The sequence below is a fragment of the Pelodiscus sinensis genome, chromosome 2 (genome assembly GCF_049634645.1).
Source record: "Pelodiscus sinensis isolate JC-2024 chromosome 2, ASM4963464v1, whole genome shotgun sequence".
Lineage (NCBI taxonomy): Eukaryota > Metazoa > Chordata > Testudines > Trionychidae > Pelodiscus > Pelodiscus sinensis.
The window spans coordinates 156,461,174-156,484,347 of NC_134712.1; the positions used below are offsets into that span (position 1 = coordinate 156,461,174).

Genomic DNA, 23,174 nt, shown 5'->3' on the forward strand with positions numbered 1-23,174 from the left:
GCCAGCAGCTGTGCTGACAGAAGAACGCTCCTGTCCACATAGTTTGTTTTGAGATGTGGTACTCCTACATCACTGGGGCAGAGAAAATACCTTCTGTTGGTGAATCTACCATTTATGCCAGCATAGGGTCTATAGTGTAGACCTAACCCCAGCATATTGACTCTCCGTTGGCTATTCCGTGAAGTTCAGGCTATCAGTTCTTATCTTCAAAGTGCTTAATGACCAGGACTAGGGATGTTAAATATAGGTTAATTGAACAGTCGAATTACCTCATAACTTTTTATCAATTAGTCGACTATTCTATAGTCCCTGGGCAGGTGGTGGCGACAGCCGGGGTATCAGAGGCAGCAGTGCACGGTGCCAGGCGGGAGCTGGCCCACAAGGGGAGCCAATTTAAAAACCAGATCCCCTTGTGGACTGGCTGCCTGTCGCCCTGTGCTGCTGCCTCCCTGTCTAAGAGGGAGGGTCGTGGATCCAGGGCTAGCCAGAACTGAGCCGGGCTGCTGGCCAGCCTGCTAACAAATTTACTGGCAAGAGTGGGGGGAGGGAAATGCGTGTAATCTATAGCATTAACCTATAAGCTTTTGCTTATCGGTTAATCAACTACACTATTACATCCCTTACCAGGAAATGGAAAACTCTGTGGAGCAAATTCCTACAGTATGTAAGAACTGCTTCAAATGGCAATGCTTTCTATTGCAAGCACAAGGTGTTCTTCGCTAATATAAACATACGGCTTCTCATAACACGTTTTCTTAGAGATGTGACAATGGAGCCAGATTAAGTCCTTCCACCATTTTCTATCTCACACCAGCTTCACAGCTTGGTTCAATTTTAAACTTTTCGTTCTATAAATTCTTCACTATGTCTGTAGTGCATCCTCTTGTATGTCTAGTTTCTTGCACTCCTGGTACGTATCATTATATATAGTATCCTTTCCAACTTATTTTGGATGCATGTCAAGAACAGTCTCATTTGTCTTTTTTGAATCTTCAATAACAAAGTTATTTCTTGCTCTCGCCTCTTTGTTTCTTTGTTTCTTTGTTTCTTTGTTTCTTTCTTTCTTTCTTTCTTTCTTTCTTTCTTTCTTTCTTTCTTTCTTTCTTTCTTTCTTTCTTTCTTTCTTTCTTTCTTTCTTTCTTTCTTTCTTTCTTGCAGTCATGAAACTCTCACTATTCCCCTGAGACAGGTTTTTTTTTTTTTGTAGTCAATAGCTTTCCTTTGTAGGTGTTATTTATACTTCATTATTCCAACCTGTACTGCAGTATCGACATGACAGTTGCCATTTGTTTGTTTTTTCTGTGCTGACTTTCAATCACAATTTCCTGCTTTCCTGGTCTACTTTGCCTGTTATTTTTCTATAAACCCTCCATGGTCAATGCTGTGAGGTTAATATCTGCTTATACAAAGTTTCTTGTCCTCCCTTCATAAGATGAGTCTTCTCACTTCATTTCTCAGTACTACAGCTATTACTGTATTGGGTATCAAGTTGAACAAATTCTGTGGTTGCATATATTATTCCCCAACTTGGGAGTGAGGGAGAGGAGGGAAGAACCACATATGCTTAGGTGTTAGAACTAGGAGTTTGGGGGTGCTGCTGTACCCCATAGTTTAAAGTAGTTTAACTCCTATGCAGGGTTTACAGTTTGATTCAGTGGCTCTTAGCACCCCCACTATACACAGTATTCCTGTACCTGCACTAACGATGTTAGCTATTGGTTAATTGAATAATTGACTAACTGTGTGAATTCTTAGCAGTTAGTAGACTATTCAGTAGTCTCCGGGGCCGGCAGCCAGTGCAATGTGGCCCCACTCCCAGGGAGTCCCCTGCTATTCTGCACTGCTGCCTCTATTAATACAGAGGCAGTAGCATGGGGTGGCAGCAGTTCCTGTCTGCAGGGAGGTCCAAGCTCCCCGCGGACAGACACTGCTAGGAGAATGGGAGGGGTGGGGAAAGCTGCCCTGGAGCAGCCTCTGTCCATGGTGGCCATGGAGAGAGACTGCTCCGGCAGCACCCCCTGTACATGGCAGGTTGGGACTCTCTGCAGACAGGGGCTGTTGCCACATAACAGCCTCTGTCCTCAGCAGTGCTGGCCATGGACAGAAGCTGCTGCTGGACCAGCCTCTGCCTGTGGTGGGCCAGGCTTGCTGCTGGCAGGGTCTGCTTTGTGGCAGCCTCCCCTACCCTCCCACCTCCCCTGCACTGGGAGGGGAGAAGCAGGCAGCACAACGGACCCAGTGCTGGGGGGAACCAGGTTTTAAGTTAGCTTCCCCCAGCTCCTGCTCCCCCCATCCTTGCTGCCTTTGATACAGTCAGCGAGCAGTGTGGGGGGGGAATGTGAGTAGTCGACTAGATTAACTGATAAGCCTTCGCTATCCTGCACGTATGATACGCAGGTTCCTTCCTGTTGGAAGGCTCTTAAGGTATGTCTAGACTACATGGGTCTGTCGCCAGAGCCATGTAGATTAGTTTACTAGACATACCCAAATGAAGCGGCGATTTAAATAATCACCGCTTCATTTAAATTAAAATGGCTGCCGCGCTGAGCCAATCAGCTGTTTGTCGGCTCAGCACGCTAGTCTGGACGCTCCGTGGTCGACATCAAAGGCATTTGTCGACCGCTCCGGTAAGCCTCATCCCACGATAATTATAATTATAATTATAATTTAATTATTTATAAAAAATAATTATAATTATTCAGGCAGCTATTCCACACACAAACCTCTGCTGTTGCAGCTTCATTGCTCTGGTATCCAAGCTATGTGTACATGGCCTGCGGTCGCACTCTAATTTCAGAATAGATGTAACCAATATGATGGCACTGCTGCTCTCAAACAAACAGCTCCTCATACAGCTTGGTAGCCTCTTCAGCTTTTTTCACACTGGACAGTTAATTTAAATGTTGAGCTGATACTTCTGCTTGGATCCTTCTGACACTGAGTTCAACATAGCTTTAAGTTACCTGGACTGATAGTATTTTTAACAAAGTGCACTATTGTATACACATTAAATTTCATATTGCGCATGTGAAGTCATTTGCTTAATCAGGAGCGCCCTGTTGTTCAGCTACGGGTAACTCTTAATCTTGTTTTCCTAATCTGAAAGCTAAATGATCTTGATACAAACTAATACTTTTGTTGAGATTGTTAATAAAATTAGAGTCCTCTGGGACTCTGAGCCCAGCAGTTTCCACTAAACACACACCTGTCTCTCTGTTCTGCTTTATACTTGCTAAGCGGTAGTTATGCATCTTAATTCACCTAACGCATAGCTAGCATCTCAGTCTTGGTATCTTCTTCTTGAAGCCTCTGACATCCATCTGGTTCTACCCCTTATGCAGGGGATACCCCCATTGCCTGGGCCCCTGTGTAGAGTTCAGAGATTAAGTTCAGCAGCCTTGTAACCCTGCCTCTACTCCTTGTTACCTTGATGAGACAGACAAGCTGGAGTGGGCCCGTATTTGAGAAATGTGTTTGACGGGTAAGAAGCAAATCAGAAACTTGAGATGTACTTGGAAAGTGTAGATCAGTTTAGATAGAACTAAAGTGTTTAGCTTCATATGTAAGGATATGTAAACTGGCAAAAAAAGTAGAGGAGCGGTTTACTCCAGTATAGATTAGGGATCTAATAGTATAGTTGATTAACCGATAAGCAAAAGCTATAAACTACATGCATTTTCCATCCTCCCATTGCCAATACATTTTTTAGCAGGCTGGCCAGCAGCCCAGCTCAGTCCTGGCTTGTGCCGGTCTGGGATCTAACTCTGCTGAGGCTCTGCATTTAAAGTGTATTAGGAGCCAGATGGGCAGTTAACAGATGGAGATGGAATATTTATTGGAGAAGTTACTTTGGCTTGAAGTCCAATTTAAAGTTGGTGGTGGAATGTATGTGTTTCAGGAAGATCACCTTGTCACAGAGAGAACTTGAAATTTCATTGTTGTACATTTCTTGAAGTTTTGAGCCACTGAATATAGACCTTCCTCACTTAGTTATCTGAACTCCCAAAGGAATCCAAAAAGGGTACAAATTTGTCAGTGACTCGAGTCAACATGTAAGACCAGATTTAATGGAGTCAATAATAATAATAACAAAAAAACCCAACAACTCAATGGTGCCTTTCTGCATCAGATTGAGATATTAGGCGATAGATGTAATACTCAGATGAAATGTCAATACCCTGTGCTACTGATTTGGACCCAGAAAGGAGTGCATCCCATTGATTACAAATTTTTGGAATATCTTTAAGAAGTCGTTCGGTATTATCCTCCTCGACATCTAACGTGCATTTTGTGGGTTATTTTTAGCAGCTTAATCCACATGGACAATGTTAAAATGCATTCAAATTTGGATGTATACTTCTGAATTGACTTAAGTTCAGTGCAAGCCTGTGCTGTGAGAGTGAGAGATTCAAGCTCACTTAAAGCCTTTCTCACAGAGTCCAAATGCTGTGCAACTAGTTTAATGCCATCTATTCATGCTGACCATCTCGTCGTTGACATGCGGTGAAGAGGTGTCTTTTTTTATGAGAAATGATGTTATTGGCTTTAAACTCTTAACTGCTGCTTCACTCTGTTGCTTTCGCCATCTCTTACTTGCACCACTTTCAAATCTTCACTTCATTTTTATAAAGGGGTTCTTTTAAAACACAGTTACACACAATAAGTAATTCACTAAAGGCTATTGGTTATACAAAATTGTAATTGTATATACTTTGCAATTAATATTATATAATAATGGTTTGGGGATGTTATTTATTATGACCCTTATAGCCTTATTTCAAAGTCTTGAAATTTCGTCTACTAACATGTTTCAGTAATAAAATTCCTCTAAGTGGTGTGTTGTTATAAATCTGGACACAGGGTGATTTGCCAGATTAGATATAAAGTTTGTTCAACAACTAGAATTAAAAGTTTATTTTCACAAAAAATCCTTTAAAGTTGATACTAAAACTGGATGAAGAGGCAGCTTACAGCTGAACCTGCTATGGTTATTGTGTATGAAGACACACACAAAAAACAAGGAATATGAAAATCTCCTATGCAGAGATAAACATCTATTTTGTAGGTTAAACTCAGACCAAGCAAAATCATTTTACAGAAACAGAATGAATTATGGCTTTCAAAACCTCTAAACTACGCAGAGACTGTAAACAGAGTTTCATAATGTAGAATCACTAATCACAGAAGCTACTCCAATCTCCAGTCACGCAGATAAAAACTTGGATGTGACCGAAAAAGGCTCGAGGCCCTATAATGGTTTAAATACATTTTTTTGCAGGGGTGTGTGTGTGTGTGTGTGTGTGTGTGTGTATACACACAGGGCTCGCTGATCCATGGCGAGCCCCACTCGCCAGCCGCACTGTCCAGTGATTTGCACATGTGCGAAGACTGTCCTAACCCAGCTCTTCTGGGTTGTAATCTACTCGCCATGGGCGAGTAGATTACATAGTTTGTTTGAGCCGTGTGTGTGTGTGTGTGTGTGATCTTTTGTTGTCACTGTTATAAATACAAAGTATAGAATGGAAATGACTTGGTAGAAAAATGTCAAAATTTGAGGCCCCTTTGTCTTCTGAGGTCTGGGTCAAATGGTCCTCCTGGCCCCCATTCTGATAGGGCCTGTGTAGAACCCTGATGGGCTGCATGCAGCTGTCAAGCCGCAAGTTGCCAACCACTGCGCTAAGTCTCTGCTTTTGTTTATGAAAATGTTAACCAGTATTTAATGTGCCCCAGGATATTTCTTTGTGGGTTTTTTGTTTGTTTTTGGCACATCATGAGGTGTGGGTGGCAGCATCCAAAACTAGTTCATCAGATGATATAAAGCCCTGAACATTGCTACAGTTTAATTAGATCTGTGGTTCATCTGAAACAGCATTGCTGAATTTCTGTTCAAGTCCTCATGATGTGCTGACCTGATGACTGCAACAGCATCTGTCTCCACTACTGCATTAAAATTGATTAGTGAAGTAGTATCAAAGGCAGAATGCTCACTGACAGTGGCTTGATGGGAACTTACAGATGTTTGTTTAAAAAATGAGGGTTTGGAGAGAGATCAGAAGCTGTCTGGGTAGGGAATATGATTTAACTGCCTAGTGCTAGGTAACATGTTGCTAGGGAATGTCTATTATGATAAGTGTTCTAGAACGGGAATTTAGAAGCTATGAAGTGTAAAAGACTCTCAGGGTTTATTGTCTTGCAAAGTGCCCATACTTAAACCAGTCAACAAAGAATGAATGAGCAAATATTGCATATTTACTGTAGGTTGCATAGTACTCTTAAGTTATATCTACACTGGAGAGGTTTGGCAAGGAAAGTACTATCGACATTCGTAAGTTACCAAAAAGAAAGACAAAACATCTCTACATTGCTAACAGTGCGGCCATGATATGTCAACAGAGGGTATGTACCCCTTTGACAAAAAGCAAAGCAATGTTGGTGTGCATCCCACAGTGCCTGGCATCACCTTCAGTTACTAAATGCTGTGGGAACCCGCAAAATACTGTTAGGCATTTGGGAACATAAAAAATGCCCCATCAGCCACCTCTTTCTTCTTACTTTAAAGACTAACAAGATGTCTTATTAGATGATGAGCTTTCGTGGGCCAGACCCACTTCCTCAGATCAAATAATGGAAGAAAATAGTCACAACCATATATACCAAAGGATACAATTTAAAATTTTTTTTTTTTAAATTGTATCCTTTGGTATATATGGTTGTGACTATTTTCTTTAAATTGTATCCTTTGGTATATATGGTTGTGACTATTTTCTTCCATTATTTGATCTGAGGAAGTGGGTCTGGCCCACGAAAGCTCATCATCTAATAAACCATCTTGTTAGTCTTTAAAGTGCTACATAGTCCTGTATTTTGTTTCAGCTACACCAGACTAACACGGCTACATCTCTATCACTCTTTTTTCTTGGCTCTCCTGGGGCTTCCGGCTTACTTTTGCACCACTTGAATGACAGTCCTTGCTGCAAACTCCAGCATCTGCTGTGAGAAATCATGAATCCCAGACTTTTTTCCCGTGTTGTGTTCAGTGTGCTTAGGACATGCATTGCGGAACTGCTTATGCACTTAATACCAGAGCAAGACGGCTCACATGCAGATGACAATATAAATGACAGGGACAACAGCAAAGTGGCATTGCATTGGGCTGTCACAGAGCAACTGTGCATAGTCAAGCATTGGTTTTAGGGTAGGGAAACTGGCCTTGAGTAGATCACATTGTCATGAGGGGTGTGGGATGAAGACCAATGGCTATGAACTTTCAGATATGGAAAGCAACCTTTCTGGGACTGTGCGCTGAGCTGGCACTTGAACAGAGTGGCACAAGGATGCCCAAACGAGCTGATCCCTTGGTAGAGAAGTGTGGTGCCAGCGCTTTGTGGAAGTGGGTGACTCCCAATTGCTACTGTTCAGTAACAAATCAATTTAAGTGGGGAAGTCTACTGTTGAGGCAGCACTTACGCACGTGTGCAAGGCACTAAATCACATTTTGTCATATAGGACTGTGACTCTGGGAAATATGGATCACATAGTGGCTAGCTTTGTAGAAATGGGCTTTCCAAACTGTGGCAGAGCAGTCGATGGCACACAATTCTCATTATAGCTCCACCTCACCTTACCACAGAGTACACCAGTCGGAAGGGGTGCTTCTCCATGGTGCTTCAGGTCCTTGTGGATCACTGTGGATTTCACAGACATAAATGTGGGGTGGTATGGAAAGGTACGTGATGCCTGCATCTTTAGGAACAGTGGCCCGTACAGAAAGCTGTAGGTGGGACTTTTTCTAGATCAGAAAATTACAGTGGAGGATGTGGAAATGCCCGAAGTGATCCTAAGTGACCTGACTAACCCCTTACAGCCCTGGCTCAGGAAGCCTTACACAGTAGTTCAACAACAGATTAAGCCGATGCCACGTGGTTGTTGAACGTACCTTTGTCAGATTGAAAGGGGGAGAGACTCTATGGGAGTGTTTCTATGGCAGGCTGGGCCTTTTGGAGAATCCTATCCCCAAGGTGGTGTCCGCATGCTGTTGCTTACATCATTTGTGAGAGAGTAAGGGTGAGGTATTTGCCCGTGGGTGGAACAATGAGATATGGTACTTGGATGCAGTTTGAACAGCTGGGGACACTCATGCTATGAGAGGAGCCCATAGGTTAGCCATCAATTTCAGGAGACTCTGAGGAACCTCTTTGATGTTGAGGGGCACTGACATTTCTCTGTGTTGAGGTTGCTTCCCTGCCTCACCCCACTGCTCATCCTGAGCAAGGCATTCCCATGAAACCAAGGGATAGTATAGGCTGCCACAGGGGCAATTGGTGTGGATTGTGTCTTACAAAATAAACTCATTGAAACCTGCACCATGTTTGTTTTTAGTGATCCCTTTCAATCAGGATGCTTGGTGGTAAGGGTTATCGGAAAACCTCACAATGGTGTTAACATCCAGCTGCTGTGACGGGGAGTAGGAATGGAAAAAGGCATCTACAAATGTAATTATACAACTGCTAAAAATCCTTGCGGTTACACATGCTGCGAGCTTTACAGTGTAACTCTTAAATAAGCTTTATACTGCAAAGCCTGCAGCAAAGCCTCCCGGGAGTGGGGCTGGCAAGGGATGCTGGCCCTGCTCCTGAGGAGGAGGCTTCACTGCTGCCGTGAAGCTGCCCTTTCTTTCCCGGCTGCACTAGAGCAACTTACTGCCCTGCGTGGATGCTGCCTGCACTCCTCCCCCTGTCTGCACAGCAACTTACCCTGCGTCTCTTCCCTTGCTTCATTCACCATGTATAGCTGCTGAGAACCCTCATAAACCTTGGGACTTGAGAACAATTGCTCATTGCCTGGGGCACAGGTGGTCATCACATTGAGCCCCACCTCCATGTCCTCTTCCACCTCTTCATCAATAATGTCTGCCTCTGGGTGAGCTCCTGTTTCTGACTTTGTGCTATGGGAATTTTCCACAGTATCCTTGGGTGTGGCTGTGGATGTCCACCCAGGATAGCGTCCAGTTCTTTATAAAAACAGCACCAGACCAGCTGTTTGCTTTCTCAACTTCTAGTATGCCTGCCAATGCGTCCTTATCTTGGCTCTGCATTGTAGGGTCTCTCGCTCATACCCCTCTACGCAAAGGCCTCGAGAAGTCTGACCTTATGTATCCCAGTTCCTATGAGTCACTTGGAGCTGTGATTGCACCAGTTGTTCACCCCACACATGAATATGATCCAAAAGCTTTGGAGTGCTTCAAGAAGGAGAGAGTCTTGAGAAATAGTTCCCCTGTTTCTCTGAGAAGATGCCATGAGGACCACTACACAATGAGCCAGCCAGACACCAGGAAATAGATTTTAAAGTTCCTGGGGTGTGCAAGTGGGACAGTTTTACCCACATAAAACTCTAGCAGCATCCACCATTATCCATTCCTTGATCTCAGGTGTAACCTTTTCAGTATAGGCCCCCACCCTCACCTGATTCTGGGGCTCAGGCATAACCTTATACTCTGTAGGGTTGTTGGGCCTTTACCAGTGAAAGAGCCTTACACAGTAATAGCCTACATAATCTCTTAAGAATAATAAAAAACAGAACAAGCACTAAGCATACAATGCTCACCACTTTCAATAAGACAGATGAACATGTATCTTGATGGCCAGGCTGGATCAGGTCCATCTGGAGAACTCTAGTTTCTTGTCATTGGCACAAGGTTGATGTCTAGCAGCTCTGATCTTGTAGCTGTATTCGAAAGAACTTCCTTTTGGGACCCAGTTTACATAGTGAAACTTGAGTCTTGCTGAGCTGTGTGTTACCCAATTATTTTACTGAAATTTTACTAACCAATCCTAACAGAATTACCTATCCAATCATATCCCATCACCTCCCTTGATTTACATTTAACAAAATTAATTATACAGCAGACAGAAACAATTAAAAACTAGACAGCAAGCATATAGACAAACAATAGGTAACTAAGGACCATGATCATAGAATGATTCAGAGGAGTAGCCGTGTTAGTAATCATTGAATGAGGATTCCACAACTCCAACTATTGATAAGGAGTTTCTTGCTAGACAAAATGCTATTAAACCAAGTTTTCCTTACCCATCTTGAGATCTGTTTCTTTCATGGGTGACAATGGGTGCCCTTAGGACAGGGTGGTCTTAACATCCTGGTATTACACTATTTTAATGCAATTCAGATGGAATGTGAGTATGTGGCTCCCTGCTTTACAGCTAATGGCGGCTGCTCTTTTTTAGTCTGACTGCAGAGGAAGGCCTTAGGCCTTCCAGTGTGGCTACAGAAAAAGGCCATGTTTTTACAGTGGGGTGCATCTGTTTACATGGGTGCAGAGCAGCGGAGTTCGAAGCACTGGCCAAAGCGGCTAATTGTGCACTGTGGGAAACATGACGGAGTTTGATAAACTCCGCAAAAAACCTACTGTAGTATAATAATTACTCATTTAACACGTTTTCACAAAAGCATGATTTTTTTTTAAAGGGAATGTTTTTCAAATAACATGTCTGTCCCCGAAATAACATGAAAATAATCAAGTAGTGGACTACTTCGCACGGCAGTATAAGTTGGTGAAAACAGTGGTAATACGCACGAGCGGATGAATTCACGTGGTCACAGTGCTCCTCCGCTCACTCACGTGTTTATCTTTGTGTTTTAAAAAACCGCGGCGACTTGTGTTGCTAGATATCTTGCATTGCTAGATATATAATGTTGACACTGAGGACCCAACATCAACAAAAAATTAAATTTGCCACCACCACCTGAAATGCAATCCCCACCTTTTCCATTATTTTTGATGGGAAAATTGACTCTGCGTAGCACGTTTTTGCTTAGCACAAACATTTTCAGAAACACATCTATAGTGTAAAAGGAGGAATTTACTGATTGTTGTCAGTAAAGGGAGGGGGAGAAACAAAAGTCCCTCACAGTTGTTAGTGTGGTTTTTTTTTTTCATTGTGATCTCTGACTCTGCAAAATGTTTCTATAACGAAAAGCTAGACTGTGAAGAGGGACGTTAATATGAAAAGATCTGGTCTCCTATTAGTAAAGCTCTGTAAATTGTCTTTATCGTTCTAAATATCTTTATTACTTCTAGCCTTCAAATTTGTTATACCATCATTGTTTTTTTCAGATGATGATGTGGACCTAGAAGCTTTGGTAAATGATATGAATTCCTCATTTGAAAGTTTGTACTCGGCATGCGGTATGCAGTCTGAAACCACTCCCCTCCTTCAAAATGGCCAGCTTAATCGCAGCCAACTGCCAACCTCAGGAACAAGTTCTCTGCAGCCCATGTCTCCAAGGCAGAAGGTGCAGCGGTCTCAGCCAGTGCGCATTATGGCAGTCAGGTATGAAAAGAGGACAAGACTGAGGGACTCCTATGTTTATCTAGGGCTGACTGATGGAACCCAGATCATCTCACGGCTGATCTCTGGCCCCTCCTTATTGGTACTGTGTGGGGATGCATTTAATTTTTCTTCTGGTTTTTAAGAGGAAGGTGGATGACAAGCTAAGACAGAACATACAATCTGGTATATTCTCTGTGTTACTTGGAGATCATGTCTTTAGTATGAGCTTTTTCAAACGACCTTCTGTGTTTGGGTTTAGTTAACATTCTTCAGCCAGATGTGCTTTTATGCACAACATCTGAGAGGACCACAAATGTTCTCAAACCAGAGAGTCCCAGTGGCTGGGAGTCAGGCAGCAGGAGGTCTTGTGGCTGGGGCATTTGAACAAGCATACTTGTATATAGTTCTGACATTTAGAAAATAAACTAACAGTCTACAATTTAGCCCTTGGTATCTATGATATAGGTCTGATTTTTCTCGATAAAATGTGCATTTAATTTGTGTGCAGAATTTACCTTAGTAATGCACACAAATAATTACATTAGATGCAGCAAAACAAGCTTGAATGCATGACTAACTTTCCACATACATTAGCTGATTTATGCATTCAGTCACGTAATTATGTGCATCTTCTTATGGGAAAAAATACCTTTTATTGTGTAGCAGTACAAGAATTCTTTGTTTCCCCTTTCCTAAACAGTGTATGATATCAATATGCTGAATGGGTTAGTCAGGAGAGTTAATTTCTGCTTTCAATAGTCATTTTTTATGTGTTTGTAGACGTCTCCAAGAAGAAGAACAGCAGTTTAGAACATCCTCTTTGCCAGCCATACCAAATCCATTTCCAGAGCTTTGCAGTCCTACAAGCTCTCCAGTACTGGCTCCTGGATCTTTACCTCAGAGTCAACCTGCTAGTAAGCATGTGAGTATTAAGCAGATGTACTTTTCTATCTCAAATTATTTTGATTATTTCACTTTAAAGGTAGAAGGGAAACCTCAAGATATCTAGAAATATTTATATATCTTGTCCTTGTGCAGAGTAACAGTGGCAAGAGAATACTAGTTACAACCAGACTTCAAAGCTGTAAGAGGTTTTTAAGTATCAAGATATCAGAAGCTCTCTTGCAGTTAATGAAAAGTTTGGAGTGAATGAAGCAATAATGTTTAATATCCTCTTCTGAATTTCATTATGGTATGCAATGTTTCATTTAATTCAGAAGTCTGGATAATTTGCTGGATAAGAGCAGTAATTGGGTATATTATACTGCATACTCTAAGTGCCACAATAATGCTTAGCAGCCTGTTGCTGATTAAAAATTCAAAAAGTTTATAAATAGCTGCCTATTTGCTTTTAAAGATATGTGCAATCTTTACTGGTTTTAATGTACTTCATAAAATTGCACAAAAAGCAAAGTAATCTTAGATCTTATAACTGAGAGCAGGAGGATGGAACTTGGGCGCAGAATTAACTGATGGAAAAATGGCTTGCGTGGGTCTTTACGCTGAGAGTTTTTCAGTGACTGTCATATTGGGGCGCTCCTGCTGGAAGAAGGTGTCATGGAAATGTTTTTTCTTCCTTTTCTCTCTACCCACTAAAGCAGGGGTAGGCAATAATTTTGATGGGGGATCACTCCAAGATTTTGGAAAGAGGACAAGGGCTGTACTCATCCATTATATTAATGGCTTTGGGCAGTGGTCTGGGGGGCAGGGTCTGGGAGGGGGTATGGGTGCAAGAGGGGGGCAGAGGGCTTGGCTTTGAGGGGTAAAGGGGCAAGAGCAGGGACACAGAGGGTTGGGGGGGGGGGGAGGGACTGGGATGTCAGAGGCAGGCTCTGGCTGGGAGACTTACCGGGATGACTCCTGGCCAGCAGCCCAGCAGGGTTTTCAAGTACTCTCCCTGAATTGGCTGTGTAGGCGCTTGCATTATTTCAAAATAACCATACTTACCTCGAAATAACGGTGCAGTGTAGATGCACCCCAAGCCTTCAGAGTCTTTGGCTGTGATGAGACAATAAAAGTAACATTTGAGATGAAGTCTTCCCGGAATAGGTATTGAAGCCATCCAATTGCTTATTGTGGATCAAATGCTATGGTGATATCTTTAAGTCTTTTTCTCTTGTAATGTAAAACCAGTCATGCATCGCCAAGACCTTCCTTTTTCAGATGATTTCCTTTTTCAGTTCTCAGCCTGTGACCATAGAAAGGTGTGGAGAGAATGGTCATACAAATTGACTACAGGGTCCCAGTATTGGGAGGCACAGAACTCCCTTGCCTTCCATTACTCTGAGTGATAGCCACTGTCTAAACCAGGGGTTATCAACCTTTTTTCTTTCTGAGCTCCCACATTTGCCCAACATGCCATTAAAAACTACACAACCCAACTATGCCACAACTGTTTCCCTGCTTGTAAAAGCCAGGGCCAGTATTATTAGCAAGTAGGAAGTATGGCAGTTGCCTGGGCCCTATGAAGCTAAGTGGCTTTGGCTTAGACTTTAGCCCCAGGTGGCAGAGCTTGGAGTCCCAGATTTCAGCCTCATGCTTCAGCTTTCTTCCCTGGGTCCCAGCAAGTCTAGTGTTAGCCTTGCTCGGCAGCCTCCCTGAAATCTGCTTTTATTGTTTAAAAATATTCAGTGTTTCAGATTCAGATGCCTTTTAAAGAAGCACCCACTTTAAAAACTTATTTCTATATGAAAATGTTTTCTCTCACACTCACACTCACACGTTTTACTGTAACTGGGACATAATATAGATGTAAATTATGTGCTTGACAGCTCTGAAGTGTACCGTCAGTTTCTGTACTTTTTTCCTGTCTGGTTGGCACTGACTGAATCAGGATGTGCTTCAGAACATCACTTACACACTGTGCTAGGGGACTTCTTGTACATTCTGTGCCCAGGTCCAGAGTGGGGCTTTGTTGTGGAATTTTCAGGTGGTCAAAATAAATCGAAATAATATGGCTTATGGAACAGCCTTCTTTTAATCATTTGTTTTTTATGTTATGAAATGTTCCACACACTTCTCACTTCTGATATTTTTCACTGCCTTACAACTGAAGTGTTAAGAAACTTGAGGCTGTTCCTATTTCAGTTTCACTCTTGCAATACGTATTGTCAATTCTCTTGAGAAGGATCTTGACTGATGAATAACTATATCCATTTTCATCTGGAAAATATAAGGCTATACTGTATAATGATGGGCTTGTTTGCAAAAGTAATATGTGTATATAAATAAATGAAGCACTCATTAGATGGTTTCCTGAAAAGTGCAGCTTCAGAATTAATCTGTCTGGGATGTAAAAAGTTTAAATTCGCTAGAATTCAACAATGGAGACATCTTATATATAGTCTCTTGCTATGCAAACTGTTCTTTAGACTACTTGTGCATTGATTTTGAAGGAAAGCATGGAGGTAGCCTGAATTAATAGAGAAAATGTCATCTAATGGCAGAAGATCAGTCTCTAATGTGAATCTATACAACAAATAAATGATGAAAGCCTTCCCACATCATGTTACTTTCACAGTGGTGGCATGGCACTGAGACCTCATGCGGGCAATCTGGAATGCTAACAGTGGATCTAATGTACTGGGTATCTTTTATTTTTGTTTTTTTTAAGGCAAAGTCAGACAGGAGTAGTAATAGTGTGGTCAAACACTTGACCAAACACTTGATTCAGTGTGTCTAGGAAGGTCATTAGACAAATGTGCTTTTGCAGCAATGTTCTCTTAATTTTTTTCCCCCCATCTCTGTGTGGAATAAATTTTGTTTTGTGCACCAGTGGATGTGCACCACCAGTAGAAACACATGCTGCCATCTGTGGGCAGCTATGATTGTTCTGCTAATCAGCTGGACAACACCTGAATCTGTTGGGTGGCCACCACTGTGCGTAGTTTATATAGAACACTGGTTTGCAATAGTGATATAATGCTGGATTGCAGTACTATAGACAGAAGCAGACTGATTGGGGAAAGTTCAACATGAGACACTGAATGGCATAGGGACTGCTGTAGTAAACCTTTTAGTTAGAGAATAACCCAAATAAGGAATATTCTGGGGGTGTTGAAAACTGACTCTGCACACTTAACAGAAGCTGAGTAGGACTCAGAATTGACTCAGGAAGTGCTGCAGGAAAAAATAGTTACACATTGATGTTACATCACAAAATTGTTATATGGTAAACAAAACACCTAACATGTCTGGCACTGGAAGGCATTAGGAATCTTTATGGTTACTTTCCAGAATAGCTGCTGAATCTCTTAAACATGATCTCAAAATTATGGCACCCAAAGCACAAGGAAACTATTGAGTCAAGAGCCATACTATTTTGGGAATGTTGACAAACTTGAAGAATCACCTAAACAATACTACTCTAGTATTATTGATTTTTTTTCTCCATATACTTCTTTTTCTCTAAAAGCATTGCTCTCCCCCTGCCGCCTTTTTTATGGTGTGATCAATACCAGAGAGAAACTAAGTCTGTAAGACTTAGAATTTAAGTCTGTAAATATTTTAAGATCTCTCATTTCTTTTGAAGAGATCAGTAATGGGATACCAAAAATCTTTGATTTTTTTTTTTCCCTCTGAGGGAGATAACATTTGCAGGATAAGAAAAAGGAGAGGTGGAGCTTTTTAAAACATCATTTAACAGGATACATATGTTTATGTAAGGAAAACTATAACCAGAAGATAAACCAAACTTTTGTCTAAAAAATGACTAAAAACATCAGACCACTAGATTACCACTAATGGAAGTCCATCTTTATGTTGCTGGAATAAACCAAAAACTTATTGGTAACTCAAGCTATAATTTCTCATTGTGTACAAATATTTTGGAAGATGCATGCAATAATTACACGTAGATCACTGCAATGCCACAGGATATTAGTCGAAAGCATCTTGTGTGATTCAGTGAAGCTTTCATCTGTGAAAATAGGGCAAACTTCTCACATCCCACTCTATACGGACAAGACAACCTTCCAAGTAGCAGTTTGATGTACCAGAGTTATTTACTCTTTTCTAGAAAATTAATCTGTTAAACGACTACAAATTAATGCAACCCTTAGTCCAGCTTTAGTTGTCCTTCAAAAGAACATCTGTAAATAGATGTTTTAGTTATTAGTTTAATAATGTATCTTACAAAGGTTTCTACTATCAGTGTGGCTAATTTTGCCCCTAGAAAGTTATTACTGTAGAAGCAAAAGCTGCATGTGAGCACACCGGCAGTGATATGACGTGTTGGGACAGAGGTACTTAAAGGACCGTCTCCTCCTGTATGAACCTGCCCAGGGATTAAGATCAGCTGGGGAGGCTGTGCTCAATGTTCCTCCACTTATGTATATACGGCTGATACCTACGGGGAGCAGGGCCTTCTCAGCTTTTGCTCCCAGGCTGTGGAACTCCCTCCCTCGGTATTGTTTCAGTGCCAGGCAAAAGCCACGCTTTTTATCCGTGCTTTTATTGGTGCTTGAGTTTGAGTGTGTGATGCCCCTCCTCTCAGTGTCTTAGTAAGTTTTATGCCCCCTCCGTAAGCTGCCTTGAATATTTTAAATAGAGCAGCAGGGTAAAAATATGTTAAATAAATAAATAGGCAAAATATCAAGCATTGACCAGAGTTTAAATCTGCTTTTGTTTCAACCTCTGCCTTTGGCCCCAATCCTGCAATTGGCGTCATGTAGACAGCTGCTTGTGCTCTTGCCAGACCACATTAACCTCCGAGGTCCCCAGGGCCCACTCTCAGAGAATGGGCCTGTGTTAGTGGTTGCACCTAACATCTCTTGGCTTTTCTGGTACTTTGTTTCGATCCTTTGATGCAGCCTTGCAATTGTGTGTTGTTCCCCCCCCCCCCCCCCCAAAAAAAAGGTACCAGACATGAAATTCTTGAGGAAGATAAATCAATGTACATACATCATTAGTTTATTTACTTCTGGGTCACTTGAGATTTTTATTTCTTTTTTTCAGGTAGTTGCAGTGGTTATATGGAAAATATTGGGGAAATCAAACCTTCCCTGTGGGACTGAATGGTCAAAGTAGATTTAAAACATTGTCTCCCCTTCAGTCGTGTCCCTTTTTATGTAGAGAAAGCAGAAATTGTAAAGAAATTATGGCTTCCCAATGTTTAATTGATTTGCTAGGTTTGGTGTACAACTGTTTGTTTATAGGAAGTCACTCATAATAACAGTCATACTGGATCAGACAAACTGTCCCTCTAGCCCAGTATCCTGTCTTCTGATAATGGCTGGAGTCAGATGCTTCTGAAGGAAAGAACAGAACAAGGCAATTATCAGATGATCCATTCCCTATCATTTGGTGCCAGCTTCTGGAAGACGGAGACTTAAGGAGCTGTGAGGTTGCATGGCTGATCACCTTGGTCCTTTGCTTGGCTCTATCTGCTATTAACTTACGTTTGTTTTACATCCCAGTATATTTTTGATCTTTACAACGTGCCATGGCAGTAAGTTCTACAAGTTGGCTATGTGTTATATAAAATACTTGCTTTTATTTATTTTAAACCTTCTGCCTATTAATTTATTTGGGTGACGTTAGGTCCTTGTGTTTATAGGAAGGTGTAAATAACACTACCTTATTCGCTTTGTCCACACTATATTACAGATCTGTTTATATCCTCCCTTAATCATCTTTTCCAAGCTGAAAAGTCCTAGTCTTTTTAAACTCTTCCCTCATAATCCCTCCCCAGTGTTATTAGCTGTAGAATCTGCCCAACAGCAGCGGGGTTGTATGCTGTCTCCTTGGAGTGCTAACTTTTGTGTCAGGTCCCAGTACTAAAACTGAGGAGGGGCAAAGATATTCCAATATATTCAGAACAGAAAATTTAGCCCTTTATCTTTCCTATATTGGCAGTTTCAGAAAGTCCTTCAGAGAGCCAATCACAAAATTCTGGAAATATTTAATGAATATTTCTAGATGTTCCGTTTCACAACAAAAAAAAAAACACCTTATGACACTATGTTGGCCTTGCTTGCAGGAGCCCTTGGGCTGTTATGAAGCAGCACTTCTTCAGTGTCAGATGTTTGGGGAGTGTGCATTGGAGTGCTGCATAATAACCAGTGTCAGTGCGTGCAAGACACAGCTTCCCTGGCAAAGTTGGATTAGGAGCATGTATGACAGCAGGGTCAATGGGACCTAAAAACCCACAGAAAGAGACAGTTGTCTACTACACATGTCAGAATGAGTTTGTGTGTCTCTCTCCCTCTCTCCTGCCCCCCACACTCTGTCAGCGTCAACAGCTTTGGATAGGTGCCTCTCACCTTACCCCAAGCTGCCCTGGTGAGAGGGGGCTGGTGTTGTCTTATCTCCCCAGGACAGCCTGTATACTGAACCCCTCATCACTAGCTCTACCCCAGAGCAATGATTTAAATTAAGAAAAACAAATTATTTGAGTTAAGTACCAAACAATGCCGGCTAAATTCTCTAGTATGTTGTAAATGGAAATAGTGCAAAAACATTTTCATGACTAAATATAAAAGTAGCAAATCTATGCCGTTCATGTATCGGAGTTGGTGGATATATGAGAGAAGTAAAATCTGAGAAACAGGAGATTTCATTCTTTGAGATGGCCAGAGGCAGTTTTTGAAGTAGATAAATGATACTAATGGCTGATAATTACACGATACTATAATACTGAGCCAAAATGGAACCCTGACAATAATAGATTATGACATGAAAAATGCTTCAGCTTAATCTAAAAGGCTTTAACTTTGTACTGAAAGCTGTTGGGACTCATCCACTAAACGCAGTGTGCATTTAGTGTTCTCATTTTAAAACCATAAAAGCAATAGTTGCCTAAATATGAAGATTGAAATGCCCCCTCTTTAAATGCTAAAAATTTAATAGTCCTTGTATGGCTAACAATGCCTTAATTTGGAACTTAAAATCTTTACTCGTACAATATTTTGTGTGTGAAACTGCAAAACTGGAAATTATCTTGCTTGTTCTATTTCTTGGTTTGCTGACGTCAAGATAATATGCTTACTCACTGCACCAGAAGCTTACATGTTCTGGGTTGTCTGCTCCCAACGCAATCTATGGTTATGTACATGTTATCAGGTCTTGTCAACACTCAAGAGTCAACAGAACAAAAATTGTCTGAGGGCGTTGATATTTGCTTCCTCTGTTGACCAATCATGTCCACGCTGGCGGCACCATCATCAACAATGTGAGCCATGCACTGTAGGTATGTAGCCCAAAGTTCTGTGTTGTGGGGAGACAGAGCTGATTCCTGGGATTCAGAGCTAATTCCTGGGACATCTTGGGATTCCCCCACAATTCTCCCACAGGCTATTCAGCTGCCAGGAGCAGCATCATAAGTAGATATGTGAGCTCTCCATGCTTAGCAATGTCAAAGCAGCACAGCAGCCTGTCCTCCCTCCCCCTGCACTAGCAGTCTACCTGCCACTGTGTTCCTAGTGCAGGGTAGAACAGGAGAAGTCCAATGACTTGCTCTTTCTTTGTTCCCCAAACAGAGCAGCTCACTGAGCTGTCAAGACATTTCCTCAAGCTTTGAAATGTGAGTGTCCACGTGCCTCCACATGCTTGGTAGCAGAGGTAAAAGCTAAGCAGAGCCATCAGAGAAGAGATTGTGGGATACAGATGGAAGCCAGTTCTGTCGACAAAATAAACAGCAGAGCCTACGCTGGTTTTTTATCACAATAAAAGGAGAGGGAAAGACGGAAGTCTCTCTCATAGGGGTTGAATTTTTTGTCACCGAAACTGGGTGTTTTTCCCAACAAAAGTTCCGTTGCAATGTCTATAGTCTCAGTTTTGTTGCCAAAAGGCAGGCTTTGATGACAAAACTTTGTTGTATAGACTAACCTGACATTTTAGTAGGAATTTAATAAACCTTGTTCAGCCCAAAAACATAGCTGAGCTATTCAAGCATGGTAGGACAAACACTAATCCTGTGGTGTCTAGCCAGACTGCTGTCGTGCACTAGCCACAGCCAATGGCCACATTGTTCAAGTCAACTAGCCACACTCAACAGACCAAATAACTACATGAGGTTAGTGGCTAGCTTGTTGGACACCACAGCCTAATCTTACAGAACCATGGAAGTGTAGAACTGGAAGGGATCTCAGTAGGTCATCTAGTCCAGTTCTCTGCACTCAAGGCAGGGCTATGTAATAACTAGACATTGGCTTTCAAACTTTTTGAGCTGAACTCAAAAGTTATGCTTTGAGTTACAATTTTTGGTTGCTATACTCCAAACCAACACAAAAAGAGGTGAGTAAAAGGCGGTTTGGGGAGGAAGTGACACTTCCACCACCATGCACAGCTGAAGCCCAAACCACTTGACATCACTGCTGACCTGCCAGATATTCCTCTACACCCCACAGTTTGAAAACCTCTTAACTAGACCACTGCTGGCAGGTATTTGGAGGCTTTTAAAAACAGGTTAAACGATGATTGAGATTCCACAGTCTCCCTATCCAATTTGTTCCAGTGCTTAAATACAGTTAAGAAGTATTTCCTAATGCCTAGCCTAAACCTCCCTTGCTGCAATCTAAGCTCATTCTTCTTGTCCTACCTTCAGAGGTTAAGAACGATTTTTCTCTCTCCTCCTTGGAACAACCTTTTATTTATATAATATTTTTTTGAAAATTGTTATGTCTCCACTCTGTCTTCTATTCTCCAGACTTAACAAATCCTGCCTTTTTCAATCTTTCCTCGGAGTTAAAATGTTTTCTAGATCTTGTATCATTTTTGTTGCTCTCCTCTGAACTTTTTGCAATGTGTCCCCATGTTTCCACTGAAGGCTTAACACAGAATAGATTGGAAGAATTATTTCTTATGTCTTGCTTTAAAAAATCCTACTGTTATATCCCAGAATGAATTGCTTTTTTCCCCAGTGGTGATACATTGACTCAGATTTAGCTTGTGATCCAAGGTAACCACCAGATCTTTCCTAGGTAGTCCTTTCCCATTTTGTATGTGTGCAGCTGATTGTTCCTTCCTCAGTAGGGCAACTTTATATTTTATTTGTCCTTCTTGAACATCGTTCTGTATGTTTCAGACTGTTTCATTTGGTCAGATCATTTTGGATTTTAATCATATCCTCCAAAGCACTTTCAATCCCTCCCAGCTTTGGTATCCTGTGTGGTGTCCAGCTAGTATAGTAGCTACTGCTATAGCAAACTAGATACACTCAACCAGCCAACTAGCCACACTCAATTGGCCAAATAGCCACATGTGGCTAGTGGCTAGCATGTTGGACACCACGGCTCCAAATACTTGATAAGTGTGCTTAAGGCATCGTCTCCTCTCTTCATGTATATTGCTTTATAACTCTGGTGGACTTTGTTCTGTTGTACACTGTTTCTTAATGAGTTTAGAGTTGTGCAAATACTGATTGCAAAAGATTGCTTTGTTAACATTAATCAGTTCCATCTGAGCTTCAAGATGTCTGTAATACCTGTAGAGGCAAGTGTTAGGAGTAGGGCTGTCCAGTGACTGGAAAAAACACAATTAATCATGTCTTTAATTGCACTGTTAAACAATAATAAGATTTATTTAAATATTTTAGATATTTTCAACATATTAAACATTTTCAAATATATTTATTTCAGTTACATTGACTTTATATTTTTAGTACAAATATTTCAATAGTAAACCAAAAGAAACAGTATTGATTTTTTTGGTGCTTTGGATTCTGTAGTTTCTGTATCAGTTTTAAGATTTCTGAAAGCATGCTCGTATCGCTCTGATTTTTGCAAAGCACTCAACCCAAGGTTTAAGAATCTATCTTCAGAAATTTCACACTGGTACCGTCTTTGAAGTTCATCAAATTTATTGTGAAAGTGTTCTTAAAATGAACAACGTGATCACCCAAGATTGTTATCATATGAAATATATGGAAGAACGTGGATAAAACCCATCAGGAAACATACTGTTCTTTGAGTGGTTGTTCATGTCAATTTCTATCAAGTGTATGTGTGCCACGTGCATGGATGTCAGAAATTTTTCCCCTAGCAGCACCCGTCGGGTCAGTATTGGGGCTCCCCACCAACCCAACTCTCCCTTAAGTTCCTTCTTACCATCTGTGCAGTTCACTTGCTCACAAGTACTCCTTGACATGGTTTCTTGTGAAAGTAGTTAGTTGGTTATTAGTTTTACTGTTAGTAATGAGTAGTTAACTTGGACGGCTGGTTTCCTTTGTCCCATCACCCGCCCAGGGCTGCAGGGTATGCTGCAAGCCTAGAGCTTCAAAAGTTTGCAGTTCTTGTGCCAATTGTGACCTCCATGACTCCTGCTTGTGCTGACTGGAGTGAAATGCATCAAGCAGAATGTAAATCTGCAAGGCTTTCAAGTCTCGCATAAAAAAACCCAGCGACAATTCAGATTAAAGCAGCTTCTGATGGAAGCAAGAACTTAGACCTGTAGCTCCCCACTACCCAGGCCAAGTTCACTGGTACAGAGTACCCTGGAGTTGGTACAGGAAACAGTGGAGTGAAAAGACTCCATAAAGGAGCCTTGATGCCGCAAGTCTCTGGCACTCCACTGAGAGTCAGAGCCTCAGCACCACTCAACTTCACCAGTCCCTCCTATGCAACATGAATAAGGAAACAGGGTCATTCCCCACATAAGTCTGCCAGACTTCCTGCAGAGCAGAGAACCAATAGGCAGGGTTCTCCCATTAAACGTCAGGAGGTAACACCATTGACTCCAGAATCCCAAGCACTGGGTGGCTACCCTGACGATTGAGACCTGGTAGAGATTGTGGAGACTTCAATGCCCGATACCTTTGAGGCAGCCAAGACTAGATTGAAATCATGATGCCCTTGCCTCGTGCAGACAAGTCCGGGGCCCTGGCAC

At 41.7% G+C, this 23,174-nt stretch overlaps 1 protein-coding gene across 4 annotated transcripts in view; it reads left to right on the forward strand.

Moving 5' to 3' along the window:
- GRB10 (growth factor receptor bound protein 10) overlaps nt 1-23,174 on the forward strand; it is a 207,138-nt gene that overhangs the window by 115,224 nt on the left and 68,740 nt on the right. For all 4 annotated transcript variants that reach the window (XM_006136362.2, XM_075921668.1, XM_006136363.4 and 1 more), the window contains 2 exons: nt 11,135-11,351; nt 12,132-12,273. In XM_006136362.2, coding sequence (XP_006136424.2) covers nt 11,135-11,351; nt 12,132-12,273 — 359 coding nt within the window. The remainder of the gene's footprint in view (nt 1-11,134; nt 11,352-12,131; nt 12,274-23,174) is intronic.